Source organism: Bubalus bubalis, chromosome 20 (assembly GCF_019923935.1).
Source record: "Bubalus bubalis isolate 160015118507 breed Murrah chromosome 20, NDDB_SH_1, whole genome shotgun sequence".
NCBI lineage: Eukaryota > Metazoa > Chordata > Mammalia > Artiodactyla > Bovidae > Bubalus > Bubalus bubalis.
Window position 1 is genome coordinate 37,115,153 of NC_059176.1, and position 25,143 is coordinate 37,140,295.

At 46.1% G+C, this 25,143-nt stretch overlaps 1 protein-coding gene across 6 annotated transcripts in view; it reads right to left on the reverse strand.

The window, feature by feature from the left end:
* Positions 1–725: 725 nt before the first annotated feature.
* SNUPN (snurportin 1) overlaps positions 726–25,143 on the reverse strand; it is a 52,960-nt gene continuing 28,542 nt past the window's right edge. Inside the window, exons 1-9 of one of the 6 annotated variants that reach the window (XM_044933151.1) lie at positions 18,664–18,811; positions 15,621–15,783; positions 13,883–14,030; positions 8,914–9,018; positions 8,584–8,680; positions 7,030–7,127; positions 4,603–4,680; positions 2,991–3,071; positions 726–1,312 (exon numbers count right to left, since the gene is read on the reverse strand). In XM_044933151.1, coding sequence (XP_044789086.1) covers positions 989–1,312; positions 2,991–3,071; positions 4,603–4,680; positions 7,030–7,127; positions 8,584–8,680; positions 8,914–9,018; positions 13,883–14,030; positions 15,621–15,778 — 1,089 coding nt within the window. In that variant the 5' untranslated portion in view covers positions 15,779–15,783; positions 18,664–18,811 and the 3' untranslated portion in view covers positions 726–988. Of the gene's footprint in view, positions 1,313–2,990; positions 3,072–4,602; positions 4,681–7,029; positions 7,128–8,583; positions 8,681–8,913; positions 9,019–13,882; positions 14,031–15,620; positions 15,784–16,282; positions 16,723–18,265; positions 18,420–18,452; positions 18,812–25,143 lie in introns of those variants that run through there. The other 5 variants (XM_044933148.1, XM_044933152.1, XM_006080686.3 and 2 more) reach the window with 5 other exon arrangements.

Consider the following 25,143-nt stretch of genomic DNA (forward strand, 5'->3'; position numbering starts at 1 on the left):
CTTAAACACACAGGCCACTTAGGGTCAGGGCCATCTCTTTCCAGCCTCCTTTCCCACAGCCTCCCAGCCCCACTTCACCCTCGAGCCATGCTGAACCAACTTCAGGCCCCAGAGCAAGTCCTCAGCTCTGGAGGGGTGCAACTGCATCAACTCCTGCTTCTGCAAGAAACTCCCCACTCCTTGTCCACAGAGCACATTTCTGTCCCTCCTGAGTCTCAGCCCAGCTCTGAAACCTCCCTCTGCTCCTCCCACTCTCCCCCGCCCCCCTTTCTGCACTAAAGCCATCATCCCACCATCTAGATGCTGGTGAGTTTATTTCCTCACTGGATCCTGAGCTCAAGGGCAGGGATGAAATCCTATTCCACACCACAGCCCACTCTACACCCCTGGACCTAGCACAAGGCTTATTTTCTGGAAGATGTTCAAATGTTGGTGGAAGCAGTGAATGAACTCTATTTGCATTTTATCTCTGGCTGTGTCGAAACCAGAGAGAATCACACTTGTCTTCTCAGAAGAGGGAACATATTCAAATACCAAGAACTGCAGTTCCTGGTAAGACCTTTTAGAAAATGACGTTACCAGCAGCAGCAACTAGAAACTCAGCAGAATGCTTAAGCGCTAAACAGTGAAATGGGCCAACACTTGACAGTCATGGTTTAGGTAGCCTGAAGGAGTGGAGGTGGGGGAGATTCCTGACAGTGTAAAGTTTAAGAACCACAAATAACTTCTTAAGAATGACATATATTTACACTGTGGATCTGTGATACATTTTCACAGGAGTTGCTGCTCAAATCCAAAGACCACCCAATGTGGGAACCCCCCTACTGTTAAAGCCAGCATTTCAGATAGGAGACAAGCTCTTCCCAGCTGGAATGGCTTCGGAAGGTCTGCCCTAAAATGAAGTCACTTTGTTCTTGTGACTGTCCACCTCCCCAGCCTTCCTCTGAGCCAACCACCATCTTGTGGCTCCCAGAGGAGGCTGCCCTGCCTAGTTTTCCATGAGGCTCTCCGGGTGGTTGGGGCTCTGGGGAGGGCTCTTCAGCTTGGGGGTAGACAGGTGCTCCAACTCATAGCGTCCATTCTCAGAGGCCCTGGGTGTGAGCTTCCCCATTATGCCCTCCTTCTGGCTCTTCTTGTGCTCAATGATCTGCTGGAGCTGGTAGCCAGCATATTCTGGCTTGGTGGTCAGTGGGCAGGCTGGCACAGCTACACCAAGAACATCTGACACCATGTAGGGGCGCAGCCAGCCCACCAGAGGAGTGCTTCCAGGGCTGTAGTGGGTCTGCTTGTGGTAGAAGAGAAGCCCGTCCACCTACAAGAGAGGAAACCTGGGATGAGAGGGGATTCTGGGGCCCATGTCTCCAGGAGAGCTATGTACACTGCGGCCGTTCCTATGGTCCAGTTCTTTTTTCCTGGGTCACTGCCGGATGAAAGAGAGTCCTCATTTCTCACACATGCATTTCTCTAAATGAAGAAATAGCCTAGAAGACGAAATTCTAATATATAGAAACATACAAAGTACTTTCCCATTCACAGGGTGCTTTCCTACCCACTATTTCACCCTCTTGAAGTACGTGTTAGTCACTCAGTTGTGTCCGACTCTTTGCGACCCTATGGACTATAGCCCACCAGGCTCCTCTGTCCATGGAATGTTCCAGGCAAGAATACTGGAGTGGGTAGCCATTCCCTTCTCCAAGGGATCTTCCAGACCCAGGGATGGAATCTGTCTCCTGCACTGCAGGCAGATTTTTTACCATCTGAGCCACCAGGAAAGCCCCATTTCACTCTCTTACCCACCATGAAAGTGTCTGAGAGTTGGGGCTGCTCCGGCTCCAGGAGTTCTGGGACCTCCCCCAAACACACTGAGGATGAAGGAGAAATCCACCTTGAGCCCAGGTCTTCTCTCTTCTGATTCCATGTACTTCCTACCACCTGGAGGTCCCAGGACTGGGGGATGTGCTCCATGCAGGGAACAAAGCAGGGAAACTGGACAAGCCCCTCCAAGATGCCAGACTGCTGAGTGCAAGGGAAGCAGCGGTCAAGCAGCCAGCATTTCTGGCTGCCTGAACCTCCCCCTAAATTGTTTGAATGTTACATTCTGGGAAACTCAGTTTTTCTCAACGGGAAGACCTCCCACAGTTCCATATTTTCTTTGCTGTGATTCAGTGACTCATCTCTAAAAAGCATTTATTGTCACTGGGGCATAAGGGTTATAAATAAAGATGGTGTTCTTACCACCTTCTTAATTGACTCCCAGAAATGAAGGCAGCTCAGCCTTTGCTATTTCCTTATTCGGGAAGCTGTGATCCTTTTAGCAAAATTATATTCAGTTCAAGCAAATACTTGTGGGTGACTAGGCAGTATTTTAAAGGGTACGATGGGCAAAGGAAGTCTGTGTAGAGGGTACAGGCACATTCTGAGGAGGACAAAAGACCCCAGGGCTGAGCAGACCCTGAGGACCTGAGACTCTGAGTTGAGCACTAAAACCCTGGAGGTCCTAGGCAACCTGGGACAAGTTAGTCACTCTGCTGCCCTGCCACTGCTCAGCATGCACTGCCATCCCTGGGGACCATCTGCTGGTGGGAGGAAGGAAGGATTAGGAGTTCAAAGCCCTGCAGTCTGTTGGCCACAGAAGCGCCTTTACATCATAATCAGCCATGGCAGTCAAACATGGGGCTGATTCTCACGCTTGTAGCACAGAGGACACAAGGACCCAGGAATGGAACCCTCACCTCTCTCTGGGCCTCAGTTTCTCCATCTGTAAAATGAGGGAGTGAGATGAGCTTTCCTTTCAGGGCCCTTCCAGCTCTGGCCATCTGACTTATCTGACTCTGAAGGGTCACGAGCACATCCTTTCCCAAGAGTCAGCTTTCAGCCCTTTTTCTGATGCTTTGACACAGCAAAGTCAGAGGCACTCTTAAGACTCCATGTAGCCGAGTTTCCCTGTGTCCCACAATCACATCAGAGCAATAAAGACAACGGTTTTTTACCTCAAAAGGGAAGTCCATAGATAGCACCTTACACAGGCTCTCAGGGGTACAAGGGAAATTCTTCAGTCCCACAAATTTAAACTGAAACATAAATTAGAACAAATAATTAGTATATGTTACAAACAATACTGGTTTTGGCAGTTGAAGAGCTAAAAATATATCAAAGAAGAAAATTTTCAATCTCACCTTAACCGGCCCCCTCTACCTATCCTCTGAATTACTAGGCATAGAATTCTCAACCTTGTTTTTTACAGGAGAACCATCTGGGAAACTCTTAAAAATTACTGATGCCCAGGTCTCCCCCTGAAATTCTGAGTGAACGGCTCTGGGGTGGGACCCAAGCATTTTTGTTTTTTGAGCTCTGCAGTTGATTTTAACATATGGTCAAGACTGTGAACCACTAGCCTGTACTAGGTGTGGGGATTCTGTTATTCTCCCAACCTTATGACAGCTTCCCCAAACGAAGGGCTGGTGAAATGCCACAACAGCAAAAAATTTTATACTAAAGCAACATAACAAAGTGATGAGGATTATGACAACCTCTCAGTCAGACTGCTTGGGTCTGAAGTGCACCTCTGTCCATCACTTAATCTCCATATGCCTCCATTTTCCTGTCTATAAGAAGGGATAATAAAAGCATCTACTGCACAGGGTTGTCAAGCAGACTCAGTGAGACAGTACACGCAGAGCACACAGACCAGCGTCCCAGAGGAAGCAGCGCCCGTGTTCTTCCTGGGCCTTACTGACAACGTCACTCAAGTACTGGCTCCATTTACTGTCCTGTAACTGGCTATCTAGTTGCCTTTAAAAATGCTGTAAGCAACCCAAGCAAATGCCAGTCTATAGAGCTTAACAAATAAAACGCAATGAAAATAGCCGTCCTGTGTTTAATCCCTGAGCGAACAGCAAAGACACTTGGGCTATCATCCTGGACCGTGGGACCTTGGGGAAGGCAGCACCCTCTCTCTGAGCCTGCATCCTCATCTACACAAAGAGGGAACTCACTAGATGAGGTTACTCTTAGCTCAGATACAAAAGCAGGGGTTCTCAAAGTGTGGTCCATGGACCAGCAGTATCAATTTCACTGGGAAACTTGTTAGAAATGCACTCTCAGGCTTTACCCCAGACCTACTCAATCAGAAACTCTGGGGGTGAAGCCCAGGGGCTTGAATTTCAACAAGCCTCCAGTGGCTATGGATGCAAGCTACAGTTTGAGAACCACCGTACTAGCATCCTAAAATAGATTAATAAAAGAAGTTATTAGCATTTTCTACCAACTGCTATTTATTGAGTGCTCACCCTAAGTATGCTAGAAAGACTTACACATTTACATCATTTGGTTCACAGAACAGCTCTGTAAGGTAGGTGTTATTAACCCTGTTAAACAGATGAAGAAACGAAAGCCAAGTGAAGATATTAACTTAACCAAATAATTGTTAAAAGCCAAAACTGGAATCTGGATAACTATTAAGTCCATACTTTTCCCACTATGCCATGCTGCCTCAAAAAGAAAAAATAAAGATAATTTTATCCATAATGATTGAACTCAGACAACAGAGCACTCCAAACTGATCCCCAGAACGAACTCTGCAATCCTAGCACCAGGCCTTACTGGATTGAGCTTGGTTTTCTCTCCCAGTCCTTCTTCTTCTGGTAACCTTGAATGCAACCAGTAGAATCGGAAATCAGTCTGCCAAAAAGACAGGGAAAGATGAAATAAGGCTCACTGTTTCATGAACAAAATATTGTTTTATGAACAAAAACACCCCATTCTAAAAATCTGCTTGAGGGTCAAAAGGCACAGATGTTGTTGTAAGATAAATAAGTGCTAGACACTGAAAGTGCAACACAGTGACGACGGTTAGCTTTGCCGCCTTGGTATACATGACAGCTGTTGCGAGTTGTTGATCCTAAGAGTTCTCATGGCAAGGAAAAAAAAAACTATTTTTTCTTTTTTTTTTGGTATCTATATGAGATGATGGGTGTTAACTTACTGTACCATCTATGTAAGTCAAATCATTGTGCTGTGCACCTTGAACTTACACAGTGCTGTATGTCAGTTACACTTCAATGAAACTGTGAAAAATAGTCACCTGATGGATGAAAACCTAAGCCCTCCTCTCATTACCCTCAATTCTGTTAAACACTGCTTTAAGGTCAGGAAGATGTCATAAAATCTTTGGATATATTTTCCTTAAATCCAACAGGATTATTAATAGCAGTAATGCCAACATTTATCACTGAAGGCCTACTATGTCTCAGGCTCCATGCCAAGGACCTTACGCACATAATCGTATTAATCATCAACCATCCTCTCCAAGTTGTATCATTACTATCTCCATTTTACGGGTGAGGACTCAGGCTCGGAGAGATTGCGTCACTCACCCGGGTGCACACAGCATTACCACAGGCCCAGGACTCTGCAACTCCAGAGCACATTGTGTTAACCTCTGTCTTACTTTACCTGAGGGTTAGAAACGACTTTGTAGTTGTAACTTCTCATAAACTACTACTTCTGATACATACCCTTCTGTTGATACTTAGGGGCGTTTCTTTTCAAATTTCCAAAACAAAAACAAACAAAAAAAACCCCACAGTCTTTTTTCTTTATATTATCAAAATATAGGTGGCTTTAGTTACCAAATTTGTAGGCTGTGAATGTATGTTACGAAACATCCTTCAACAGAATTAAAGAAAAACAGATCCTGGATTGAATTTGTGAATTCTGAGTTTGGGGCTTGGCTCTGCGTTTGGGCAAGGTACTTAACATCTGTGGCTCTCAGCTTTCATATCTAAACGATCAGAAGTAAAAACAATAGTACACACTTATCTTTTAGAGTTGTAGTAAGGGATTCAGTGAGATCACGCTCACAAAGTGCTTAGCGATGCAGGTCCTGGCTATTATTTTTTGAATTAGATGCATGTTAAAATTCTGAACTACCACCATCTGGCACGATTTGGAAACCTAGGTTGGGGTAATGGCTATGGAAAGAAGCAGCCTATGGTGATAACCTGTGATTCGCATGCTTGGGCCTCTGTGAGGATCACCTGGAGGCTTGTTAAAACATAAGCCCCATCCCCATAATTTCTGATTCAAGAGGTTGAAGAATCTGCACTTTGAACAACTTTCTGAGGCCACACATTGAGAACTACAATGATAAACTATTAACAGCTGAGAGGGAGCATTAAAAACCCACTACTATAAAACTGGACAGAGCTTGCCAGGTGGCTCAGGGGGTAAAGAAGCCACCTGCCAATGCAGGAGATGTGGGTACGATCCCTGAGTTGGGAATGTCCCCTGGAGTAGGAAATGGCAACCCACTCCAGTGTGCTTGCCTGGAAAATTCCAAAGAAGCCTGAAGCTGGTCATTGCACAGAGCTGGACATGACTTGGTGACTAAAGAACAACAAACAAAACCGGGACAAGGACAGGGAGCACGGGGGAAGAGACAGACCACCTGGGGTGACCTGGCTTCTTTCTCGATGACTGCTTGTCACTTGTAAGTATCACCAATCTGAGAAAAATGTTGTGGGAAGCTGAAACTTGAGGGGAGAATATTGGGGGGGGGGTGGCCATCATACTAAGGAGGCCTTGACATTCAGGGTCAGGATGCGGCTGGCAAGCAGCAGAGGTGGCAGAAGTCTACCTGGTGCTGCTTACCATCCCACCTTCTCTCCTGGTGCCGCCTGTACGAGGCAGCATCCACGCCACCCACAGTCTTCCCTGCCAGCAAGCCTCCCACACTCTGGAGAGAGGGGCGGCTACAGCTTCCACAAAGCCCCAGCCTATCCCTCCGCTCTGTTTCTCCTTCCTCCCCTCGAGAATGGCTATGCTTCTCTTAGTTCCTCCTACCTCTTTTTAGAAATGAAGCTAATTTAAACACACTCAAAGATGCAAAGAACATTAGGTGATGTTCTTGATATACCACATCCTGTGAACACCAAGAAGCTGGTCACAGACTAAACCCACGTGCTGAGCCACTTTCCTGGGAAGAGAGGAGAAAGCAGGAGAAGACATGAGGCGAGCATCAGTCCTCACCTGGCAGTCATAAAACGGGTGTCCCCGCCAGCACATCACGTCCAGAACGTAGTAGGTTTGGTTCACCTCACTGTAAATGCAGTCCAGAATGGTGTAGTCTGTGGGCAGAAAGTCAGTACAGGGTTCCCATCAGGGCTCCCTCCACCATAATCTAGGGAGCCTCATCTTCGGGGCTTGGGAACCACATCCAACAACCCTCAGTGATCCCAGGAAGGCCCAGCACCAAGGGACAAAGTTCTTCACAGCCTTTTCTGGCCGCCTGGTATAGCCCAGAGGTGGCCTGAGGTGTGTCAGCATAGGAGGGGTCAAGGCCCTGCCACATGGGATCTCTGAATCTTTAGATAAGGTTTAAGAGAAGCTCAAGTTTGAAGGCAAGTAACCTTGCATTTTAGTTGACGATTACTTTTGAGTTCCCATCGTAGGCACTGCATTCTGTAGGGAGCATTAACTGTAAGTCCTCCCTGCCTTTAGGGAAGTTATAGTCCAGTTGAGGAGATAAGGTGATCGAAGAGGAGAAAACCCGGAGCTGCAATGTGTAGCACAAGCCCAGAGAAATGAGAGTTCCAGGAAAAGGGGACTGGAACACCAGGACATGCTTCACGAACAGATAGGATACGAACAGTCTGGTGGGATCAGAGGACTGAAATAACAGGGCGGGGGGCAGGGGAGGACCATTTCAGGCCAGAGTGGAAAAAAAAGCAACGGAGGGATCTGGGCTCAGTACAGAGGACAGCAGGAAGCACTAAGGGAGCCTGAGCCGGTAGAGACAAGAGAACTGTGTAGGCCCAGCTCTGCCAACTCCTCGCTGAATGACCACAGGCAAGTTATTTAACCTTTAGTCTCCTTGGCTGGGCCCAGGTGGGAGGCAGAAGCTAAGATGAGGACAAAGATAAAGGAGAAAAGGGAATTTGGCAGGAAGCCCCAGAAACAGCTTACTGTATGTTACACTTGGTCTTCTGAGGGGCCTTTCCCCAGAAAATCACACCTGTCACCTTGTGACGAAGTCCATGGGAAAGGTGCTGCTGCTATGCTGCTAAGTCGCTTCAGTCGTGTCCGACTCTGTGCGACCCCATAGACGGCAGCCCACCAGGCTCCCCCGTCCGTGGGATTCTCCAGGCAAGAACACTGGAGTGGGCTGCCATTTCCTTCTCCGTGGGAAAGGTACACTGACTTTAATTCAGTTAAGTTAAAAGTGAAAGGGAAATCGCTCAGTCGTGTCCAACTCTAGCGACCCCATGGAGTACAGCCTACCAGGCTCCTTCATCCATGGGATTTTCCGGGCAAAAGTACTGGAGTGGGGTGCCATTGCCTTCTCCGTGGGAAAGGTACACTGACTTTAATTCAGGGGTTTAATTCAGCAGGCCTCCCAAGTGGCAACTATTCTGCAACTGAAGCGGCCTGACCTTGAAGGAGAGCCCAGTGGGCAGAACAGTATCTTTGTGCAGTTCCAAAGGTGTCCTTTCAAAGTGGGTCTTTAAAACAACTAAGCAAGTAACCGAGCACTGTCTCTTACTGATTATAAAACTTAATAAACAGACAACTTTACGTAGGCACCTTTCTCTGTTGTTGAGTTTCGCCTGTTGCCTCCTGGCAGAAGGGAAGGAAACGTGTTGACACAGTAGCCACTCTTGGTGTAGGCACTGGTAGAACCCTGTGGGGAAAGACAGTTACATCAGGCATCAAGGTCTCCTCCCCTTTTTGTTTCCACACTCTGCACGGGTGCCATCAGTCCAAAGATGGCTCTCACCAAATCCCTCCCGCAGGAAAGCGTTTCAATCCCTGGGCGGGCACAGCTGCCTGACAGATAAGGAACACAGAGCATGCAGAGAACCCCTCAAGCTGCAGGCCAGGCACGCTGGCACGGGCGTAGGAGCGGCTACTCACCTGGGAAGCCACGATAAGGGATCTTTTTCCAACAGGGCACACGACCACAATCCATTCCTGCCCCAAATCTGAAGGGACGTCAATTAACCACTCTGACAGCATTAACTGGGAACACAAAAAATGGTGTTGAAAGTGAACGAGGCTGATGATCTTTAGTTGGATGCAACTAAAGATCCTGCCTGCCACAACTAAGAACTCGATGCAGCAAATAAATAAATATTAAAAAGAAAAGAAATATATATATATATGGCTTCCCTGGTGGCTCAGATGGTAAAGAATATCAGGAGACCCAGGTTCAATTGCTGGGTCAGAAAGATCTCCTGGAACAGGAAATGGCAACCTGCTCCAGTATTCTTGCCTAGAGAACAAGAGAATGGACTTGTGGCGAGAACGGCGAAAGGTGAAGATGGGATGAACTGAGACACAGCGCTGACACACACACTATCATGTGTAAAAGAGACAGTGGTGGGAAGCCGCCATGAATATTTAACACAGGAGCCCCACCTGGCGCTGTGATGATCCAAAGATGTGGGATGGGGGTAGGAGGGAGGCTCAAGAGGGAGGGGGGAGATATATATATAATTATGACGATTCGAGTTGTATGGCAGAAACCAACACAACATTGTAAAGCAATTTTCCACAAATTAAAAAAACAAACAAACAAAAAACAGTCAACAGGAGTGTGCTGTTCCTGTGTTTACAGTGACAAAGAATTTACGTCCTGGGACTTCCCTGCTGGTTCAGTGGCTAAGACTTCTCCTTCCCAATGCAGGAGGTTCAGGTTCAATCCCTGCTTAGGGAAGACCCCACAAGATGGATGCAACTAAAGATCCTGCCTGCCACAACTAAGAACTCGATGCAGCAAATAAATAAATATTAAAAAGAAAAGAAATATATATATATGGCTTCCCTGGTGGCTCAGATGGTAAAGAATATCAGGAGACCCAGGTTCAGTTGCTGGGTCAGAAAGATCCCCTGGAACAGGAAATGGCAACCTGCTCCAGTATTCTTGCCTGGAGAACTCCACTGACAGAGGAGCTTGGAGGGCTACAGTCCACGGGGCTGCAAAGAGTCGGACACGAGTGAGTGACTAACACTTTCACTGCATGTATATATTATAATGAAAATACACGTAATAGAATGAGAACAGAAAACTGACAGTGGAGCCTCCACCTCACTCGCTCTTAGTAATCAACTCATCTCCTGTTCACCCTGAACTTCAACTTCTCACCTTCATTATCTGCATCCATATACATTCTTACTACCTCACATACTATACTGGAGGATGCGACCCTCTTTCTTTCCTTACTTTGTCCCCCCAACTACCTTTATCACACCATTATGTTCTAGGGATTATACCTCAGAGATGAATAAAATCCTTTACCTTGAGATGCTCTAACCTAGATCAAGTCCCAAACTACTGACCCAAATACTACACCAAAAGATGTTAGGAAATCTACCTCAAAAAAAGAAAAAAAAAAGGCTGTGGTAAAAGGAATTTGAAAAGATCTGCTCTTCCGTTCATCACTGGTCCCTCCCATTGATACCACCTATCAGGTAATCCCTCCCACTGAATCTATCGTCTCTCCCATCTCTCCTTCCCTGTAGGCCACAAAACACAACCCCTAATCCTCAAATCCAAGGCAAAAATAAAACTTTATACTCTACATTTCTATTAAGCTCTTCCACTTTCTCTTTAACTATGAATACTTCATATTTCCTGCTGCTGCCTTCCCACCCACTCTGACACCCTCAGTCCAGATTTGCTGCCTCACATCTCTGCCTGACCACCCCGCAGCTGAGCATCTCTATTCCCTCATCTCCCCCTCCTTCCTCCACACCTGGTGCGATGCTGCCAGTCGTATTCTCCTCGACACATGCTTCCTTGGCTCCGTAACACACCACTTTTCTGTTTTTCCTCCAAACAGTCCTCCACACACTCTCCCAAACATGTAAATAATCTTCAGAGGGCTGTTTTAGGTCCCCCTTTTCTTTTCCTCTTAGACGCTATCCCCCGTTGGGGTGAATCTCATCTACTTCTGTAGCTTTACTTGTCATTCCAAAGAAGATGCCTCCTAATTCTCTCTTTTTCATCTCCAGAATTCTTTGCTTTGCTCCAATTTTGTATTTCCAGCTGTCCACTTGGTACCTCTTTCTCTGCTGGTCCTCTCTGTACCTTAAACTCAGCATATCCAAATCAGAATTCACTCCCTTCTGTACCCTAAGTACTTCCCACCCCTGAAACACCCACCCTTCCCCTTCTGCATTCTGTGCCCTATTAATAATATCATCACCTCCCTCTGTGTTATTCAATCTTAAACCCAAGGCATAATCAACAATCCCTTAAACAACAGTAGTAATGCAACATCAAAAGCACAAATGACAAAACAAAAGATAAATTAAGTTTACATCAAGCTGTAAAACTTCCGTGCTGCCAAAAATATCATTAAGAAAGTGAAGACAACCCAAATAATGGAAAATATCTGCAAATCATGTATTTCATACAGAACTTATAAAGATGTATCTCACACAGAACTTATAAAGAGCTCTTACAACTCAATAACAGAAGACAAATAACTCCACTCTTATATGGGCAAAGAATTTGAACGGACATTTCTCCAAAGATACTGGCTAATAAACACATGAAAAGAAGCTCAACATCATTAATCACTAGAGAAATGCAAATCAAAACTATGGAACAGCACTTCACACCCACTAGGATGGCTATACTCAAAACGCTGGACCATAACAAGTATTGGCAAATATGTGGAGAAACGAACTCTCACACATCGTTGGTGGGAATGTAAAATGGTATAGTCACTTTGGAAAATAGTCTGGCAGTTCCTCAAAAGGCTAAACACAGAGTTATCATACGGCCTAGTGACTCCCTCCCAGGGATATATCCAAGAGAAATGAAAACGTATGTCCTCACAAAAACATGGTAAACAAATATTCATAGCTGCTGCTGCTACTGCTGCTAAGTCGCTTCAGTCGTGTCTGACTCTGTGCGACCCCACAGACGGCAGCCCACCAGGCTCCCCCGTCCCTGGGATTCTCCAGGCAAGAACACTGGAGTGGGTTGCCATTTCCTTCTCCAATGCATGAAAGTGAAAAGTGAAAGTGAAGTCGCTCAGTCGTGTCCGACTCTTCGCGACCCCATGGACTGCAGCCTACCAGGCTCCTCCGTCCATGGGATTTTCCAGGCAAGAGTACTGGAGTGGGGTGCCATTGCCTTCTCCGATATTCATAGCAGCAATATTCATAATAGCCCCAAAGTGGAACAATTCAAATGGCCATCAACTGATGGATGGGAAAACAAATGTGGTATATCTATACAACAAAATATTACTTGAAAAGGAATGAAATTCTGACACATGCTGCAACATAAATGAATCCTTTTGCTAAATGAAAAAAGCCAGACACACTTTTACTGCCCTCAGTAGACTCACCATCAGCTCTTTTAGCAAACCTAGCTCCCTACCACAATCTCTCTCTTCCAGGCCTTTCTACACACTGATGTGGGAGTCATCCCATGAAGTCCCACCTCTGCCCCTGGCTCAAAAATTCTCAGTGCTTCCTCACAGTCTAGGCCAGAGTCTAAATCTCTGTACATATTTCTGCTATATACCTCCCCCAACCCTATGTTGCTCCATCCACACATACCCTCTGTACATCCCTCCTGAACACATCATATATTCCTCTCCCACCTCTGGGCTCTTGTTTAGCCTTATTGTGCTGCCTGAAACACTCTGAAATGCTCTATACCTCTGCCTGTCCTACCCACGATTCAAAGCTGTCTTCTCTTTCATTAACCTTTTCCTGATTTTGAAACCCTGCTTCCTTCCTTGCTGGAAGTTAATATCACTTTCTTACTGAAAAAAAACATACTCTATACTTACTCTAGACGTGCACGGGCTATTTCCAGCCCATGTATACTTTCTGAGCATAGCCTAGCTTAACAAAGAACAGGGCCTTCAATAATGTTTGCTGGGGACTTGCCCAGTGGTCCAGTGGTTAAGAGTCATGCTTCCACTGCACAGGTTTGATCCCTGGTCAGGGAACTAAGATTCTGCATGCACAAGGCTTGCACAAGTTCCTTGCACAAGGCTCAATAAAACTCAACTGTACTTTGTCATGGAAGATGTCGTCTGTGCTATATTTGAGGCAGAGAAAGAGGATGGGAGTGTGTGCACCCAAGAACCATATTCTGAAAGTAGGAGAGGGTGCTGAGGTGACAAGACACTCGGGTTATAGAGAGAAGTATGCAATAGCAGGGTAGACCCCTGGCCCCACTCAGATACATGCCCTACCTCTGGAATACCTGGGTTGCCTAGAGCACTGGACAGTCTCCATGCCTGCCTCCCCTATGGCACCACAAGCCACAGTGGCTTCTCCTCTGGAATCAGCAGGGCACTAAGTGAAGTTTGCCGCAGTGTCTGTTATAGTGGTCTCAACCTCAGCTGGCTAGCCTGGGGGTGCTAGGCAGCTCCCAGTGTTCAAGGGCAGCTGTACTTCCAACCTTCAACCACCTGAATGTAAAGGTCCAAGACTGGCATATTAGTCCACCACTTGAGAAAGATTACTAACCTGGGGGGGTGGGGTGGGGCACAGTGCTGGACTGGGCAGGCCTAATCCAAAACATCTGTACAATGACTAGTAAAGAAAGACAAGAATGGAATCAACTAGCATATCAATAGCTCAGCGGGTTTTGGCAGCAGGTCAGAAGCCTTTGCTAACAGCATGGGGTGATGATTCTGAAACCCACTATTCAGATTCCATCAGCGACACCCATCAGCACACAGAGCTGTAAGCCATCTCTTCATCTCGGAAATGTTCTGTACATCAGCACTTTCAATGCAGTTCCTGTTCTTCCTATCTCATTCCTCTCTGTTCATGGTAAGTAAAGAGCTCTGACTGCACAGTAAATGGAGCAGGACCAGCTACACCTAATCTTCTCTGGACCACTCACTTGATTAGCATAGCGTTTTGGTAACTCCTTGCCAGTATCAACGTCCATTTCCTCATCATCTTTCTTTTCTTCTTCTTCTTCACTCTCCATCCCTGTCCAGTCATCTTCAGCCAGTCTTCTGGCATGGTTCACATAATCCAGCCGCTTTCTGGGGGGGGAAAAAAAAGGCATAAGGCCAGGTCTTTATGTCTCACAGGAAGACACCCTACAATGTGACAGATGTAATTCAAAGTCTCTAAATTCAGGAGCAATTTGGAAATTGTGGTGGGAGTAAGAGATGATAGAATTTCCTTTGTAAGCCTTAACTAGTGACCACCTCCTCACAGTTCCTAAATAGGAAACCCAGTTTAAGCACACTCGGCTTTCTTCAGAGTTTCCTAGGAACAAGCAAAGTACAATATTTAAAGGAATTTTCAAGTTTTGCTAGTGGCTGATCCCACTCCCTCCCACTCCGCCCTAGACGCCCATCTCCACGTAGGTGAGAGCTGACACTTCTCTGCCTGGCAGACATCAGTCTGAAGGCTCTCAGGGACTGCAAGGAGGAAACCCTGGGATGCAGTGAGAAGTCTGAGACAGGGACAGCTTCTGTGGCTTTCTGAGGAACAGCAATGCATCTCCCCTAACTTTCAAAAAAGACCACTTAGAAGAGCTAAGGAAATCTAATAATAATGTATCAACATTTATTCATCAGCTGTAACAAGTATACTATAAGATGTGGGGAACTCCCTGGCAGTCCTGTGGTTAGGACTCGGCATGTTCACCACTGTGGGCCTAGGTTCAATCCCGGGTCGGGGAACTAAGACCCTGCAAGCTGCTCAGTGTGACCAAAAAAAAGAGAGCGAGAGAGAAAGGAACTTGATGTCTAGAAGACCGATTTTTCACCATGTACTCTTTTATGTATTGTGAATTTTGAACCATATGAATGTATTATCTATTCCAAACTAATTAATCACAATTAATTAACTGTGGAGGTTATGGAGAAGGAGCGATCTGAGAATGTAATCTGCAAGCAACCCAGAAGCCACAGGGTACCATCTCTGCTACACACATCTAGCGAGGAAGCAGTGGGCAAAATGGAAACTGCATCAAAATTGCAGCTGTTGACAGTTTCTCCTAATCCTTAATTCCTTACCCAGAAGAGGCCTGTGTTGTACCGAGAATAACAGGACAGGCCTCGCCTTCAGAGCAGCCCAGCCTCAAACGCTCGCTATCCTATAAACTCTCTTTCCCTGTTTGCTCAGCTTGGCACTGAGACTGAAGTGTATGGAAGACATTTCCTCAGATTCCCTGTGGAATTATTTGTCTGGAACTCCCAAGGGCTCCACAGAAACATCTGGGCTGAAGGAAGACAGGAAGCCCACACCAAAGCCAGAAGTCAGAGTGCAGGAGAAGCCACACAGGGAATGTGGGGAATGGAAGTCTGGGCGTGACTTTCATAAGCCCTTAAACTGCAAAGCTCAGTACTGCTGCCAGGAAAAAAGAAAAGAAAAAGTTAACCAGATAGTTGAGCTTTTGCTTTCAAACTTCAGTCTCTCCCTACTTCCTCATCTTTTCCCAAGCTCTGGATGTCAAGGATGTCTACCTCTGCCGGGATTTATCCCTCCTGACCTTGTGAGCAAGAACAATCTACAAAGGGTTCACTTTGAAGGGGGTTCTGTAGAGACAAGCCTGGAGCCTCCTGTGTGGTTCACAGCTGCCAGCCTACAGAGAGAAGCTAAGGAGTTAAAACATGTCTTACAATTTCTGCAGTTCCAGTAACTGGCGCCGCCGCTCACTCTGCTCCAAGGAACTGTACTTGGACTTGTACTGGGACAGGCGGGGGTGTGGGGTGGCTGTGCTGTTCAGATCTTGAGACACAGAAAAGCTACCAGCCAGGGCTTGACTCAGTTCTTCCATCTTCCCTACAAAGGAAAACATAAGAAAATGGTTCATTCATTTTGTATCACCTCCTGGGTACAGGCAGTTATGATGTAACGTGATGGCTACATTCCTAAGAAACCTCACTTAATCCAAAATCACAATTATTTCCATTGGGGAAAAAAGGAAATTAAAGGGTGAGTTACATATGAGCAAAAACCTTTTCCCTCACAGATATTTTAATAATGGTCATTTTGATAGTTCTGAGTGTATAAACTTCAACATCAATCACTAAGCAAATCCACCTGGTGACTGAATCTAATTTTTGCTCTTTGTCATCATTCACCAGAGATCTTGTCACTAATTCCTTCTTACTATCACTGACATTCAGTGATGTGATCAAGTATCTAGTTTTTTCCTGAATAGTTCTAAAAATCTGTTTTTTGATAACTAATGTAATTGTCTTTTTAAGACAATTTTTTAAAAAGTAATTTCAGATGCAGTTTGATGGGCTGTTTAGTTTTCTAATAAATGCCAACTCACATCAAGAAAATCGAGCTCCAGGAGAAGTGCTGGTTCTGAAGCCTTGGGAGGAAGACAAGGAGCCAAAAACCCAAACCTGGCAGTTACTTTCTTGGTCTGTAGTTTGTTTTGTATGTTTGTTTGGGGCAGGCAGAAGCAAAGTTTCAAGGTCACATATGCAGGACTCACTTGGAAAAGAACTAGAATATGGAAGGCCACCTCCCAGTTCAGTGAACACCAGCTGCCCTAAGAGTGTAAAGGACTAACCCGTGGCACATTCGGGAGACAGAGGGTGGATGTCACACTACAGACAGACCACCAAGGGCAACCCTAAAGAATGGGAGCAGAAAGAGACGACTTCACACTTCACTCACCCTTCCCTGAATGAAAGCATGGGGCAGTACAGAAGCTTGTCGCTCAGTCAAATCTGACTCTTTACAACCCTATGGACTGTTTGTGGCCCACCAGGCTCCTCTGTTCATGGGATTTCCCAGGCAAGAATACTGGAGTGGGTTGCCCCTTCCTGCTCCAGGGGATCTTCCCCACCCAGGGATGGAACCCAAGTCTCCTGCTTAGCAGGTGTATTCTTTATTATTGAGCCACCCAAGAAGCCCTGCACAGGCGCTTACCCAAGGATTAAATGTGTGCCTCAGGGAATTCCCTGGTAGTCCAAAGGTTAGGACTCTGCTTTCCCTGCCCAGGGCTCAATCCTTGGTCTGGGAACTAAGATCCCACAAGCTGCTATGGCCAGGGAAAAAAAGTGTGCCTCAGACTGTAAGAAAACAGGAATATTTGGGAGAAAATGGACTCACACAGCTGGGCTGGCCCAACCCTTCAAGTTCTAGTACAAACCAGAGGACACCACTAGTGTTCAAGTCCAGCCCAGGCCAGGTCCAGTCCTCTCAGCATCAAACCAGCAGGTTCATCTCAGAGCCTCCACAGTGAAAGACACACTCTATGGCCTCTACTTGGCAATGAGTTATTTTCCATTGCACACTTGAACTCAGATTTTTATTTCTTAATTTACAGCATTAGGTTTTTTTTTTTAATGCCTGCCGCAGGGTTTGTGGGATCTTAGTTCCTCAACCAGGGATGGAACCCCACTGTGAAAGCACCAAGTCCTAACCACTGGACAGCCCGAGAATTCCCTAGTTTTTTGTTTTTGTTTTCTAATTTGAAAGGACATTTTGTGTGTGTGTGGTTAAAAACACATGACATAAAGTTTACCACTTAATCATTAAGTGTATAATCCAGTTGTTAATTACATTCACTGTTGTGCAAGCAATTTCCAGAACTCTCTACTCTTGAAAAATGGAACCTTTATACCCACTAAACATGAATGGAAAAAAAAAAACTTAAAGTTTATCAGTATGGATTTGAGGCGTACTGACACACATATGTTATGCAACTGGGGGTGGCCATTCATGGTTGAGGCTAGGTGGTAAGCACTTAGGATTCTAAATTGTATGCTATTTTCTGTATTTTTCTATACTTTTGTGTAAGTCTGAACACTTCCATAATAAAAATTTTTAAATATTCATTACGTCTTCGGTTTACCAAGTAATGACCAAACCAAAAATACATTAGGCCTCATCATGCCTTACCGTGGTGTGGGCTCATGCTCTGCCAAGAACTATAAAATCCTTAAAATTGATGCGTTGTATACTGGGGAGGGGCGGCTCCCCTCCCCCACCCCCCGCCCCGCTCCCCTGTACCACGCTTTTATGGCTGTCCTTGGCTAGCTCCTGCTTTCAACCCATTCTTCGGATGGAGATGACTCAAGGGTTTTGACTTGGCGATCTCATCTTCCATCTCCATTCATCCTCTAACTCTCAATTTCCGACCAGCTCAGGCCTCCCCTCCGAGCTCCAGACCCCGCGTGTTCCCCGCCACGGCTCCTTCCTCCTTTCCCTCCCCCTCCGGGGACCCCCGCGTCGAATCCCCCAGCCCAGGATTTGGGCTTCCTCGGCGTCTCCCATTGGGCTTCAGTTCGGGGGCCTCTACCTGCTCCACTCGACAGTCCTCCCCGCCACATCCCCGCACTGTTTTTCTCTATGGACGAGTGCTTGACTCGTCCCTCCCCCACAAAAGTATCCCCGAGGGGTCCAGGCTAGACAGCCGGGAACTTGAGAGTGGAAGCCCGCCCAAGGAAAGGCCCCGGCCTCGCTCGGCGCCCCCACCCAGACCATGCCTCGGGAGGCCGGGAGCGTGGAGCCGGCCCGAGGGAGTCACGGCCGGGCGCCTAGGGACAACTACGGAGCCGACGAGGCCCAGGCTCGAACTCAGGACTCACCAGGCCGAGGTGACGATTCCACGCGCAGCCTCCACCACCGCCGGGCTGACCAATCAGCTGCCGTGAGAGAGCCAGCCCCGCCCCCTTGGCTGCCGCCTGGCCCACCCACCTCGCGCTGGTAGTTTCCGGCTCCTCTAGCCGTTGAGAACTCTGGGAGTTACTCGGGGATTCGGTCACAGGTTTGCGGTTACTTCCGTCCTCAACGGCTGGGTATTTTCCAGTCCGCTTGCGTTTGGGGTCCGCCTTCTGCTCTTGTGTTGTGACCCGTCTGCAAGGTGACTTGGCTGGGCCGAGGCCTCACTCCTTGGCACAAACTGCTCCAGGTTTCTTTGGCTAACAGCAGGAACTCCGATCTCGCGGCCGGGCATTCAAGTTCCTCCAGCGCCTGCGTCCTGTCGCCTCCCCCAGATCCGCACAGTCCTTAAGGGTCCAGCTCCCACTCCTGTGCCCGTGCTTATACGGGCAATGCAAGTTGCCCTGAATGACTGCCTCCTCCTCACCCGCCCGGCGGATCCCTAAGTCTCAGTCGTCCCCTCCCCATCTCCTCCTTAGAACACTGGAAACCTTGATTACAGCCCGTTAGTCGGCTGTGAGCTTGGCAATGGTAGGGACCTGGTTTGATTTCTGCCTCCGGCAAACGGCAAGGTACTGGTGAAGGAATCATTGAATTGGTGCTAAGGGTAGAGGGAAGCAGCTGAGGTTTAGGAAGTTAAACTAGACAGTGGCCTTTGTAAACTAGGACCGCAGAGATGCGAAATAGAAATGTGAATAGCCATTTATTGAATACTTACGTTGAAGCGGATACCGTGTTTCACACGCCCTATCTTATTTAAACTAACAATAATACAAGGAAGTAGAGACTGAAGCGAGAGAGGTTAAGTAACGGTGGAAGTCACACAGCTTTTGAGCCAAATAGTTAAGTTTGCGGCATGGTTGTCTTACAGGGAAGTTGAATATTACTATACTACGGAAACAGTGTTGGCACATTTTGAGTCCAAGGAATGCCAAGGTGTGGATTTGTTGCATATTTTATATACACGATTCCATCCATTTGGAGGTCAGATTGATGGAAGGGCAGAGGGGTCCTGGAAGACCAATTAAAAAAATTTTTTTTAGAATTTATATAGGTGAGCTTTAACTTGCAATGATTAGGCTGTGCACTAGGTTATTTGATGCATTGGCAGATAAAAGCTGATTTATGAGACTGACTTGGACACCAGGATATTAAGTATTTTGTGTCTTAGAACCACAATTCTCTACCCACCACCACAGAGGTCACAGAAAATAAAAGCCCTATACATTGGAGGAAAATAGACTGACATGGACATATTCATGCACTGAGGTCCAGGAGAATGGCTCCAGTCCATCATTCACACCAGATGAATAACTTCTCATGTCACTGAAAAAAACAAACTAAATGGCACTCAGCCCAGGGGCTCATCTGGGGCCAGTTTACTGTAAGGGGAACTATGCTCTACCTGCAACAATGATACCATAACTGTAGACTCTTGCACTCCACAAGGTTGGCCACATACACCTGTATTTAATGTCTTTAAACCAATTTACTTTTTAGAAAAGCCTAGTACTTTAATTGTGCCCATCTTTGCATGATATGTTCCCCTGGTATCTCTAATTTTCTTGAGATCTCTAGTCTTTCTCATTCCATTGTTTTCCTCTATTTTTTTGCATTGGTCACTAAGGAAGGCTTTCTTATCTCTCCTTGCTATTCTTTGGAATTGTGCATTCAAATAGGTATATCTTTCCTTTTCTCCTTTGCCTTTAACTTCTTTTTTCAGGTATTTGTAAGCCCTCCTCAGACAACCATTTTGCCTTTTTGCATTTCTTTTCCTTGGGGATGGTCTTGATCACTGCCTCCTGTACAATGTCACAAACCTCCGTCCATGGTTCTTCAGGCACTCTCTCTATCAATAAAGGACAGAAATGGTGTGGACCTAACAGAAGCAGAAATATTAAGAAGAGGTGGCAAGAATACACAGAACAACTATACAAAAAAGATCTTCATGACCCAAATAACCACGATGGTGTGATCACTCACCTTGAGCCAGACATCCTGGAATTCAAAGTCAAGTGGGCCTTAGGAAGCATCACATCACTACAAACAAAGCTAGTGGAGGAGATGGAATTCTAGTTGAGCTATTTCAAATCCTAAAAGATGATGCTGTGAAAGTGCTGCACTCAATATGCCAGCAAATTTGGAAAACTCAGCAGTGGCCGCAGGACTGGAAAAGGTCAGTTTTCATTCCAATCCCAAAGAAAGGCAATGCCAAAGAATGCTCAAACTACCGCACAGTTGCACTCATCTCACATGCTAGCAAAGTAATGCTCAAAATTCTCCAAGCCAGGCTTCAATAGTACGTGAACTGGGAACTTCCAAATGTTCAAGCTTGATTTAGAAAGGCAGAGAAACCAGAGATCAAATTTCTAACATCTGTTGAATCATTGAAAAAGCAAGAGAGTTCCAGAAAAACATATATTTCTGCTTTATTGACTATGCCAAAGCCTTTGACTGTGTGGATCACAACAAATTGGAAAATTCTTCAAGAGATGGGAATACCAGACCACCTTATCTGCCTCCTGAGAAGTCTGTATGCAGGTCAGGAAGCAACAAGTAGAACTGGACATGGAACAACAGACTGGTTCCAAATAGGAAAAGGAGTATGTCAAGGCTATCACCCTGCTTATTTAATTTACATGCAGAGTACATCACTCAAAATGCCAGGCTGGATGAAGCACAAACTGGAATCAAGATTGCTGGGAGAAATATCAATAACCTCAGATACCCAGATGACACCACCCTTATGGCAGAAAGTGAAGAGGAACTAAAGAGCCTCATGATGAAAGAGAAAGAGGAGAATGAAAAAGTTGGCTTAAAACTCAACATTCAGAAAACTAAGATCATGGCATCTGGTCCCATCACTTCATGGCAAATAGATGGGGAAACAATGGAAACAGTGAGAGACTTGATATTTTGGGGCTGCAAAATCACTGCAGATGGTGACTGCAGCCATGAAATTAAAAGATGCTTGCTCCTTGAAAGAAAAGCTATGACCAACCTAGATAGCATATTAAAAAGCAGAGACATTACTTTGCAAAGGTCCGTCCAAAGCTATGGTTTTTCCAGTGGTCATGTATGGATGTGAGATTTGGACTATAAAGAAAGCCAAGTGCTGAAAAATTGATGCTTTTGAACTGTGGTGTTGGAGAAGACTCTTGAGAGTCCCTTGGACTGCAAGGAGTTCCAACCAGTCCATCCTAAAGGAAATCAGTCCTGAATATTCACTGGAAGGACTGATGCTGAAGCTGAAACTCCCATACTTTGGCCACCTGATGCGCAGAACTGACTCTTTGGGAAAGACCCTGATGCTGGGAAAAATTGAAGGCGAGAGAAGGGGACGACAGAGGATGAGATGGTTGGATGGCATCACCAACTTGATGGACATGAGTTTGAGTAAGCTCAGGGAGTTGGTGATGGACAGGGAAGCTTGGCATGCTGCAGTCCATGGGATCACAAAGAGTCAGACACAGCTGAGCAACTGAACTGAACTGAGTATGTTTATTTGAAAGAAGAACACCATATCATTACCTTAAATCACTTCCCACTTTAATAGAAAGTACCTATGAACGCAATAGTGAAGATAGTATAATGTTATAATCTAGATACTGATGTATACAAAAAAGTGTAAGGCTGTAGACTTTGTAAAAATCAGATTAGCAAATGTTGGAAAAGTCATAAGGAGTAACACAGAATTCTTCTTTTATATAATTAGAAAATTCACAGCAAACATCTACTTTCTCAATTTAAGACTTAATATGATTTAAGGTGTAATTTGGGGATTTCCCTGGCAGTCCAGTAGTTAAGACTCTGGCTCCATCGCTAGTCAGGGAACTAAGATCCTGCATGCTGAGCCACATGGCCAAAAAAAAAAAAAAAAACGTGGAATTTATATACCCCCTAAAATCTGGTAGGGTTTCCCAGGTGGTGCATTGGTAAAGAATCTACCTGCCAATGTAGGAGACACCAGAGAACTCGGGTTCTATTCCTATGTCGGGAAGATCCCCTGGAGAAGGAAATGGCAACCCATTCCAACATTCTTGCCTGGGAAATCCAGTGGACAGAGGGACATGGTGGGTTACTGTCCTTGGGGTTGCAGAAGAGTCGGACAGGACTGAGTGACTGAGCACACAAAGTCTAGTAAGCACGTATAGGCAGAAGAATCTCTACCTTGAAAATAGGAGATTGAGGGCAGAAAAGTGTCCACCCTTTTCCCAAAGAGGAGCCCTGAGTGTCACTGTCTCTCAATTAACAAATATGTGTTTAATGCCTACTGTTGGTCAGGTATTGTGCCAGGCCCAAGAGATACCATAACGACCAAGACTGAGTTGATGCCTGCCTTTCAGGAACTCACAGCCCAACTGTGGTAGGAAAGATAAACAATAGATGCCATAGCTGAGTGCAGACCAGTACCAGGGAGTTCAGGTGACTGGACAGAGAATGAGTTGAGTGGAGCTGCTGAAGCTACAGTGTTTGTGAAACTCCTCTTCCAGGAGGTAACATCTGAATCTAGACCTAAATAATGAAAAAAGGAGCCAGTCACAAGGATAGGAAGACCAACCATTTCCAGGGGAAGGCACCATGGGTGCAAAGAGAGGCTTTGTGTGAAGGGTAGACAGAAAGCCTTTATACAGTTCATGAGGTTCTTGCGGCAAGTATACAGGATGGTTTGCCATTGCCTCCTCCAGTGGATCATGTTTTGTCAGAACTCTCTGCTATGACCTGTCCTGGGTGGTGCTACACTGCAGGGCTCATAGCTTCATTGAGTTATGCAGGCCCCTTCACCATGACAAGGCAGTGATCCATGAAGGGGTGAACTGTGAAGAAGGTAGAACACCAAAGAATTGATAGCTTCAAACTGTGGTGCTAGGGAAGACTTCTGAAAGTCCCTTGGACAGCAAGGAGATCAAATCAGTCATCAACCTTAAGGGAAATCAACCCTGAATACTGATTGGAAGGACTGATGCTGCTGAAGCTGAAGCACCAGTATTTTGGTCATCTGATTTGAACAGCCTACTCATTGGGAAAGTCTCTGATGCTGGGAAAGATTGAGGGCTGGAGAAGAGGGCGTCAGAGGATGAGATGGCTGGATGGCATCACCGATGCAATGGACCTGAACTTGGGCAAACTTTGGGAGATGGTGAGGGACAGGGAGGCCTGGCCTGCTGCAGTCAACGGGGTCGCAAAGAGTCATATACGACTGGGTGACTGAACAACAACAACAGACAGAAAGCCAGCAGGAGGGGGAAGCAGGAGACAAAGGGAGTCACAGAGGCAGGCGGGACACAGGCCTGTGGGCCAAAAGGAGTTCGGATTTTACCTCCATTACAGACAAAGGTTTTTAAACAGCTGTAACATAACCAAAATTGAGCTGCAGAGAGAGTACACTGGCTATTGGATAGAGAACTGAATTCAGCCAAGCAAGCATGGAGGTCAGGAGGTCAGTAAGCAGCACTAGCACTCAAGTTGTGGCAGTGGACATTATAGGAAGGGCTGGACTGGGGATATAGTCTAGAAAAGAAACCAAGAGGGCTCACTGTTCTTAAAAGGAAGACGTCACTAAGAATTATACATGTGTAATAGTCTAGCCCCCAGCGAAGACTTTCCCCTTGAAGTTACTGAAATTGAAAAGGGAACTGCTTTCCCCTATGTAATTCAATATTTAAGGCCTGGAGGGGAAAACTGAGACTGTGGAGTTGAAATAACTCCCTGAGGCCATCACCTACGCCATCTTAAGGACCAGTGCTTCTCACTGCCCACTTGGAGACACCTGCAGGAGGGGGCTTTTTCAGCTGTTTGTGGCAGGAAGGAGAAGTTGAACTGAGCGTGACAAAGTCATGTATCAGTGGGAGGGGTCCCATGAGCCAGGATGCAGAAACTCAGTCATAGGAGACTATTAAGTTCTGGGACATGGCAAACCTCTTCTCCATCCCAGCATGGTTCCTGGGGCTCAGCTCTGGGTTGCAGGAAGCATGTCAGAGTGATTAAGGTTTTAGGCTCTGGAGTTGGATGGCTTGGGTCTAAATTTTAACTCAGTTACTCGCTGGCTCTGGGGCCTGCATGTTTATTTCATCTCCATATGCCTCAGTTTCCCACTTTGTAAAATGTGGCTAATAGCACCTACCTCATAAGATTATCATAGTTAAGTGAGTCATTCCAGGGAAGGTCTTTAGAACAGTACCTGGCACAGGCTAAGTCCTCAAAAATGTTGTTTTGTTTGTAGGCAGAGGAACCAGAGATCAAATTGCCAACATCCTCTGGATCATTGAAAAAGCAAGAGAGTTCCAGAAAAACATCTACTTCTGCTTTACTGACTATGCCAAAGCCTTTGACTGTGTGCTGCTACTGCTGCTAAGTCACTTCAGTCGTGTCCGACTCTGTGCGACCCCATAGACGGCAGCCCACCACGCTCCCCTGTCCCTGGGATTCTCCAGGCAAGAACACTGGAGTGGGTTGCCATTTCCTTCTCCAGTGCATGAAAGTGAAAAGTGAAAGTGAAGTCGCTCAGTCATGTCC